The following is an 8,516-nucleotide window of genomic DNA, read 5'->3' on the forward strand; positions in this document are numbered from 1 at the left end:
ACAGTGGGTCACACACTGTCCTTTCACACTCTGGGACAGTGGGACACACACTGTCCTTTCACACTCTGGGACAGTGAGTCTCACACTGTCCTTTCACACTCTGGGACAGTGGGTCACACACTGTCCTCTCACACTCTGGGACACTGGGTCACACACTGTCCTTTCACACTCTGGGACAGTGGGACACACACTGTCCTTTCACACTCTGGGACAGTGGGTCACACACTGTCCTTTCACACTCTGGGACAGTGGGTCACACACTGTGCTTTCACACTCTGGGACAGTGGGACACACACTGTCCTTTCACACTCTGGGACAGTGGGACACACACTGTCCTTTCACACTCTGGGACAGTGGGTCACACACTGTCCATTCACACTCTGGGACAGTGGGTCACACACTATCCTTTCACACTCTGGGACAGTGGGACACACACTGTCCTCTCACACTCTGGGACAGTGGGTCACACACTGTCCTTTCACACTCTGGGACAGTGGGTCACACACTGTCCTTTCACACTCTGGGACAGTGGGTCACACACTGCCCTTTCACACTCTGGGACAGTGGGACACACACTGTCCTCTCACACTCTGGGACAGTGGGCCACACACTGTTTTTGGGGTACACAGTGCTGATCGTCCCTCATGGTTTCCTTTTGGTTGGGTTCCAGGATATTGATGATTTTTCTGAATTAGCTGCAATGAGGGCCTTTGACAATGTTGTCCAGGACATTGTTGTGACTGCCTATACAATGTGACCTGGTATCAAGGTTGCTTTTACCTGTAATTGGCGGGTGTGGGTGGCGTCTGTATCCTGGGTTAGTCAGAGGGAAGAGGTTGATTGGATCCCAGTTTACTTTGTGACCCTTGGTTCCGCCATCTACACTGGGATGCTTGCCGGATCCTCATGGAACATACAGTGCAGAAGGAGGCCATTCGGCCCATCGAGTCTGCACCAACCCACAACCCTCACTTCCACCCTACCCCCGTAACCCAATAACCTCTCGTAACCTTTTTGGTCACGAAGGTCAATTTATCATGGCCAATCCACCTAACCTGCACGTCTTTGGACTGTGGGAGGAAACCGGAGCACCCGGAGGAAACCCACGCACACACGGGGAGAACATGCAGACTCCGCACAGACAGCGACCCAGCCGGGAATCGAACCTGGGACCCTGGCACTGTGAAACCACAGTGCTAATCACTGTGCTACTCCTCCTGCCCCTTTAACCCACAAAAGATGAAAACGATTAACCTGAGTCCCTGTAACAAGCTTCCCACCTGCTTGGAGACAGAACACACCCACCAGTGTGATATTCCCAAGCCACTGGGGGCAAAGGCCAGGAGGAAGGGGGTCAGGGGCACAGTACACCTGACCCCCTTCCATTTACCCCTGGTTTCTGAGGATACGAACGGCCAGCCAATCAGAAACCGCTTTACAAGTTGGCCAGCAGTTTCTCCTGCCTTCTGCGGTTCTGGGTGTCGGGGTGGGTCCCAAACGCAGGGGTAACTCGAAGGGGCTGCCCACATCCCGTCTCGTCCTGCCACCCCCTCACCAACGCCCCTCCCCGCAACCCCGATCCTTCGCACTTTCCCTCCTGGAAAATCAAGCCCCAAAACCAATTTCCCTCCATCAAGTTGGTGCTGGTCTGGGTAACGAAGCAGGTTTCCTTCTCTGAAGAATATGTGTGTGTATGAGTTGGGTTTTTACGACATCTGGTATCTGCTGTGCCCCATTCCTGGTGCTTGGCCATGAATAATCAGGTTGCTTGGCAACTAGCCCGCTGAGTGTGAACAGGTGACTCCTGTGCTCCTGGTCCGACACCAAAATCACTATTGATTAGATACTTGCTCATACCTGTCGAATCCTCGGTGAGAGAATGTGAGACCACCCCCAGCCCCCCCACTCGCCCCTGATTCTCCCCCCTTACCGCCACCACTGCACACCCATCATTACGGTTCCATCACCAATCTCTCTTGTTTTCAGGATGGTGTCAGAACGCCGGCAGTCAACGTACCGAGCGCACTCGGTGGCCTGTGCGGGTACTGAGGCCCACTTCTCCCTCTGCCAGTTCGAGCTAGTGAAAGGAAATGGCACGTCGCGGTGCCATGGTGGGATGCCAGCTGCCGTCAGCTGTGTCCCCGGACCCCTGTTCAGCAAGGGTCGCAGGCAGGGGAAACGGCCCGAGGTGAGAGAGGCAGTGGGGGACGGGGCGGGAATGGAAAGTGGGGGGGGGGGAAGGTAATGGTGGGTGGAGAGCGCAGCGTTGAGGGGGAGGGAAGGTCGGACCATCCAGTTGATTCAGCGAGGTGACAGGATCGATTGATATTGTTCTAGTTTTCTCAACTTTCTGTCCAGGAGATTGGCTTTCCTCGTTCACTGACTCCCTTTCATCCCTCATCCATACCGGACACACACGGACACACTTCTAACACAGGTTCCTCCAAGACAAACTCTGACATTCCCTCTGTCTCTCCCTCCCTCAGTCAACTCCTCCCTCAATCTCTCCCTCCCTCAGTCCCCCGTCCCTCAATCTCTCCCTCCCTTAGTCTCTCCCTTCCTCAGGCAACCCCTCCCTCAGTCTCACTCTACTGCAATCTCCCCCTCCCTCAATTTCTCCCTCCCTCAATCTTTCCTCCCTCAGACTCTCCCTTCCTCAGGCAACCCCTCCCTCAGTCTCACTCTACTGCAATCTCCCCCTCCCTCAGTCTCTCCCTCGCTCAATCTCTCCTCCCTCAGTCTCTCCTTCCCTCAATCTCTCCCGCCCTCAGTCTCCCCTTCCCTCAATCTCTCCCTCCCTCAGTCCCCCCTTCCCTCAATCTCTCCCTCCCTCAGTCTATCCCTCCCTCAATCTCTCCCTCCCTCAATCTCTCCCTCCCTCAGTCTACCCCTTCCTCAATCTCTCCCTCCCTCAGTCTCTCCCTCCCTCAGTCTCTCCCTCCCTCAGTCTCTCCCTCCCTCAGTCTCTCCCTCCCTCAGTCTCTCTCTCCCTCAGTCTCTCCCCTCCCTCAGTCTCCCTCTCCCTCAGCCTCTCCCTCCCTCAGCCTCTCCCTCCCTCAGCCTCTCCCTCCCCCAGTCCCCCCCTCCCTCAATCTCTCCTCCCCCAGTCCCCCTCCCTCAATCTCTCCCTCCCCCAGTCCCCCCTCCCTCAATCTCTCCCTCCCTTAGTCTCTCCCTTCCTCAGTCAACCCATCCCTCAGTCTCACTCTACTGCAATCTCCCCCTCCCTCAATCTCCCCCTCCCTCAATCTTTCCTCCCTCAGACTCTCCCTTCCTCAGTCAACCCATCCCTCAGTCTCACTCTACTGCAATCTCCCCCTCCCTCAATCTCCCCCTCCCTCAGTCTCTCCCTCGCTCAATCTCTCCCCTCAGTCTCTCCCTCCCTCAATCTCTCCCTCCCTCAGTCTCCCCTTCCCTCAATCTCTCCCTCCCTCAGTCTCCCCTTCCCTCAATCTCTCCCTCCCTCAGTCTATCCCTCCCTCAATCTCTCCCTCCCTCAGTCTACCCCTTCCTCAATCTCTCCCTCCCTCAGTCTATCCCTCCCTCAATCTCTCCCTCCCTCAGTCTACCCTTCCTCAATCTCTCCCTCCCTCAGTCTATCCCTCCTCAATCTCTCCCTCCCTCAGTCAATCCCTCCCTCAATCTCTCCCTCCCTCAGTCTACCCCTTCCTCAATCTCTCCCTCCCTCAGTCTATCCCTCCCTCAGTCTCTCCCTCCCTTAGTCTCCCCCTCCCTCAATCTCTCCCTCAGTCTCCCCTCCCTCTGTCTCTCCCTCCCTCAGTCTCTCCCTCCCTCAATCTCTCCCTCCCTCAATCTCTTCCTCCCTCAGTCCCTCCCTTAGTCTCTCCCTTCCTCAGTCAACCCATCCCTCAGTCTCACTCTACTGCAGTCTCCCCCCCCTCAATCTCTCCCTCCCTCAATCTTTCTTCCCTCAATCTTTCCTCCCTCAGTCTCTCCCTTCCTCAGTCAATCCATCCCTCAGTCTCACTCTACTGCAATCTCCCCCTCCCTCAATCTCCCCCTCCCTCAGTCTGTTCCTCCCTCAATCTCCCCCTCCCTCAGTCTCTCCCTCCCTCAATCTCTCTTCCCTCAGTCTCTCCCTCCCTCAATCTCTCCCTCCCTCAGTCTCCCCTTCCCTCAATCTCTCCCTCCCTCAGTCTACCCCTTCCTCAATCTCTCCCTCCTTCAGTCTCCCCGTCTCTCAATCTCTCCCTCAGTCTCCCCTCCCTCTGTCTCTCCCTCCCTCAGTCTCCCCCTCCCTCAATCTCTCCCTCCCTCAGTCTACTCCTCTCTCAATCTCTCCCTCCTTCAGTGCACCCCTCCCTTTGTCCCTCCCTCTCTGACTCGCTCTCACTCAATCTCTCCCTCCCTCAATCTCTCCCTCCCTCAATCTCTCCCTCCCTCAATCTCTACCTCCCTCATTCTCTCTCACAGTTAATGCCTTCCACTTGTGTGGCACGAACGTTGCTTGCGCCCTTTTGTGCGAGCTATGCCTCCACCCAGCGGAGATTTTTCCCCTACTTCCCATTGACTTTAATTTTCCAGATCTCCTTGATGCCGCACTCTGTCAATTGCTGCCACACCTGACCTCTGGAGCCCAGCTCTTTTGGCCATGTTTGAACGAGTGAACCTGGCGGAGCCCAAATTGAGATGAGGCAGGGGCACGGTGGTGGTATGGAGGTTGATTGGATGGTTTTGGTGATCGGTCTCCCCTCATTTCCTTACCTATCTGCCTCCCCTCCCTCACTCTCCCCCTCCCTCACTCTCCCCCTCCCTCGCCCGCAATCGGGCAGGACGTCACTCCACCACATATTTCCTGGGCACCCTGGGAGGTTCAATCAACAGTGATATTGCGAGCTTTGCTCTACCCAACCTGTGTGCCAGCCTTGCCCTCCTCAGACTTATGCTTCAAAGGTGGCAGCTCCGATCTCGGCTCCTCAGGCTCATTGACATTGATTTTTCTTCCCATTCCCCACCCGGATTACAGCCGGATGTGCGACTGAAGGCGGGTGCGAGGGTTGGAGAGGGCCGAGTAGAAATTCTGAAAGACAATAAATGGGGCACCATCTGTGATGACCGCTGGAATGTCCTGTCTGCCAGTGTGGTCTGTCGGGAGCTTGGATTCGGCAGCGCCAAGGAGGCCCTGACTGGGGCAAGGATGGGAAAAGGTAAGCACCAGGTGGAGGCGGCAAGGGGGAGGAAAGCAGTAGGGGAGAATGATCAATGGGAGAGAAGGGGTAAGGGGAGAGATGGGCAGTGGGACTAATGGGGCAGTGGGAGAGATGGGGCGATGGGAGGGAGTGGGCACGATGGGAGAGTTGGGGCGATGGGAGAGATGGGGCAGTGGGAGAGTTGGGGCAATGGGAGAGATGGGCAATGGGAGAGATGGGGCAATGGGAGAGATGGGGCAATGGGAGAGTTGGGTCGATGGGAGAGTTGGGGCAATGGGAGAGATGGGGCAATGGGAGAGATGGGGCAATGGGAGAGTTGGGGCGATGGGAGAGATGGGGCAATGGGAGAGATGGGGCGATGGGAGAGTTGGGGCGATGGGAGAGATGGGGCGATGGGAGAGATGGGGCAATGGGAGAGTTGGGTCGATGGGAGAGTTGGGGCAATGGGAGAGATGGGGCAATGGGAGAGATGGGGCAATGGGAGAGTTGGGGCGATGGGAGAGATGGGGCAATGGGAGAGATGGGGCGATGGGAGAGTTGGGGCGATGGGAGAGATGGGGCAATGGGAGAGTTGGGGCGATGGGAGAGATGGGGCAATGGGAGAGATGGGGCAATGGGAGAGATGTGGCAATGGGAGAGATGGGGCAATGGGAGAGATGGGGCAATGGGAGAGATGTGGCAATGGGAGAGATGGAGCAATGGGAGAGAAAGGGTAATGAGAGAGATAGGGAGTGTTACAGTGTGGGATATACTAGGGAGTGTTACAGTGTGGGATATACTAGGGAGTGTTACAGTGTGGGATATACTAGGGAGTGTTACAGTGTGGGATATACTAGGGAGTGTTACAGTGTGGGATATACTAGGGAGTGTTACAGTGTGGGATATACTAGGGAGTGTTACAGTGTGGGATATACTAGGGAGTGTTACAGTGTGGGATATACTAGGGAGTGTTACAGTGTGGGATATACTAGGGAGTGTTACAGTGTGGGATATACTAGGGAGTGTTACAGTGTGGGATATACTAGGGAGTGTTACAGTGTGGGATATACTAGGGAGTGTTACAGTGTGGGATATACTAGGGAGTGTTACAGTGTGGGATATACTAGGGAGTGTTACAGTGTGGGATATACTAGGGAGTGTTACAGTGTGGGATATACTAGGGAGTGTTACAGTGTGGGATATACTAGGGAGTGTTACAGTGTGGGATATACTAGGGAGTGTTACAGTGTGGGATATACTAGGGAGTGTTACAGTGTGGGATATACTAGGGAGTGTTACAGTGTGGGATATACTAGGGAGTGTTACAGTGTGGGATATACTAGGGAGTGTTACAGTGTGGATATACTAGGGAGTGTTACAGTGTGGGATATACTAGGGAGTGTTACAGTGTGGGATATACTAGGGAGTGTTACAGTGTGGGATATACTAGGGAGTGTTACAGTGTGGGATATACTAGGGAGTGTTACAGTGTGGGATATACTAGGGAGTGTTACAGTGTGGGATATACTAGGGAGTGTTACAGTGTGGGATATACTAGGGAGTGTTACAGTGTGGGATATACTAGGGAGTGTTACAGTGTGGGATATACTAGGGAGTGTTACAGTGTGGGATATACTAGGGAGTGTTACAGTGTGGGATATACTAGGGAGTGTTACAGTGTGGGATATACTAGGGAGTGTTACAGTGTGGATATACTAGGGAGTGTTACAGTGTGGGATATACTAGGGAGTGTTACAGTGTGGGATATACTAGGGAGTGTTACAGTGTGGGATATACTAGGGAGTGTTACAGTGTGGGATATACTAGGGAGTGTTACAGTGTGGGATATACTAGGGAGTGTTACAGTGTGGGATATACTAGGGAGTGTTACAGTGTGGGATATACTAGGGAGTGTTACAGTGTGGGATATACTAGGGAGTGTTACAGTGTGGGATATACTAGGGAGTGTTACAGTGTGGGATATACTAGGGAGTGTTACAGTGTGGGATATACTAGGGAGTGTTACAGTGTGGGATATACTAGGGAGTGTTACAGTGTGGGATATACTAGGGAGTGTTACAGTGTGGGATATAGCTATCTAGAACAGGTGAATCTATCTATCTATCAATCTATCTATCAATCTATCTAAATTAAATGTATATTCAGAAAGAAAGAAATGGTAAAAGACAGTTAATATGAAATTAAAACAAATGGGTTGAGGTGGGGCTGATCATCTGAAGTTGTTGAATTCAATGTTCAGGCCGGAAGGCTGTAGCGTGCCTAACCGGAAGATGAGATGTTGTCCCTCCAGTTACCGTTGGGCTTCACTGGATCATTGCAGCAGGCGAAGAACAGACATGTGGGCATGGGAGCAGGGTGTTGTGTTAAAATGGCAAGCAACAGGAAGGTCAGGGTCCTGAATGCGCACAGACCGAAGATGCTCAGCAAAGCGATCACCCAGTCTGCGTTTGGTCTGTCCGATATAGAGGAGGCCACATTGGGAGCAGCCAATGCAGTAGTGATGCCTTTGTGAATAACCTCAACCGGTACAGGAATTGAACGTTGGCATCACTTTGTATTACAAACCAGCCGTTCAGCCAACTGAGGTAATCATCCCCACCAGGGACACGCTAGAATAGAGGTGATGGTGTGGTGGTATTGTCACTGGTCTAGTATTCCTGAGACCCGGGGTAGTTGAGTCACAGTATCATAGAATCTCTGCAGTGCACAAGGAGGCCATTTGGCCCATCGAGTCTGCACCAACCCTCCGAAAGAGCACTCACCCAGGGGCATTCCCCCATACACCCCACCCCATCCTCGTCTACTAAACTGTATGAATGGGCGATTTATCATGGCCAATCCACCTAACCTGCACATCTTTGGACTGTGGGAGGAAACCGGAGCACCCGGAGGAAACCCACACAGACACGGGGAGGACGTGCAGACTCCGCACCGACAGTGACCCAAAGCCGAAATTGTGGCGCTGTGTGGCAGCAGTGCTAACCATTATGCCACCCTCCCACCACTGCGTGATGCTCCGAGTGATGCTCAAGTTCGAATCACAGCAGCAGATGGTGAAATTTGATCTCCATAAAAATCTGAAATTAAAAGTCTGATGATGGCCATGAAACCATTGTTGATTGTTGTGAAAACCCATCTGGTTCACTAAAAACCTTTAGGGAAGGAAATCTGCCGTCCTTACCTGGTCTGGCCTACACGTGACCCCAGCCACCATGGCAATGTGGGTGACTCTTTAATAAAAGCTGTCATACCGGCTCACTGAGCCACTGTGATTCACTTCCCGCAGACAGGATCTTTCCCCCTTGTTGAATGCCCACATGTCTTGTCTGGCTGACCTCACAATAA

At 53.4% G+C, this 8,516-nt stretch overlaps 1 protein-coding gene across 1 annotated transcript in view; it reads left to right on the plus strand.

The window, feature by feature from the left end:
- loxl3b (lysyl oxidase-like 3b) overlaps nucleotides 1–8,516 on the plus strand; it is a 145,073-nt gene that overhangs the window by 110,324 nt on the left and 26,233 nt on the right. The window contains exons 5-6 of the mRNA XM_038792936.1: nucleotides 1,987–2,188; nucleotides 4,988–5,168. Of these exons, the coding sequence (XP_038648864.1) occupies nucleotides 1,987–2,188; nucleotides 4,988–5,168 (383 nt within the window). The remainder of the gene's footprint in view (nucleotides 1–1,986; nucleotides 2,189–4,987; nucleotides 5,169–8,516) is intronic.

The sequence above is a fragment of the Scyliorhinus canicula genome, chromosome 3 (genome assembly GCF_902713615.1).
Source record: "Scyliorhinus canicula chromosome 3, sScyCan1.1, whole genome shotgun sequence".
Classification (NCBI taxonomy): domain Eukaryota; kingdom Metazoa; phylum Chordata; class Chondrichthyes; order Carcharhiniformes; family Scyliorhinidae; genus Scyliorhinus; species Scyliorhinus canicula.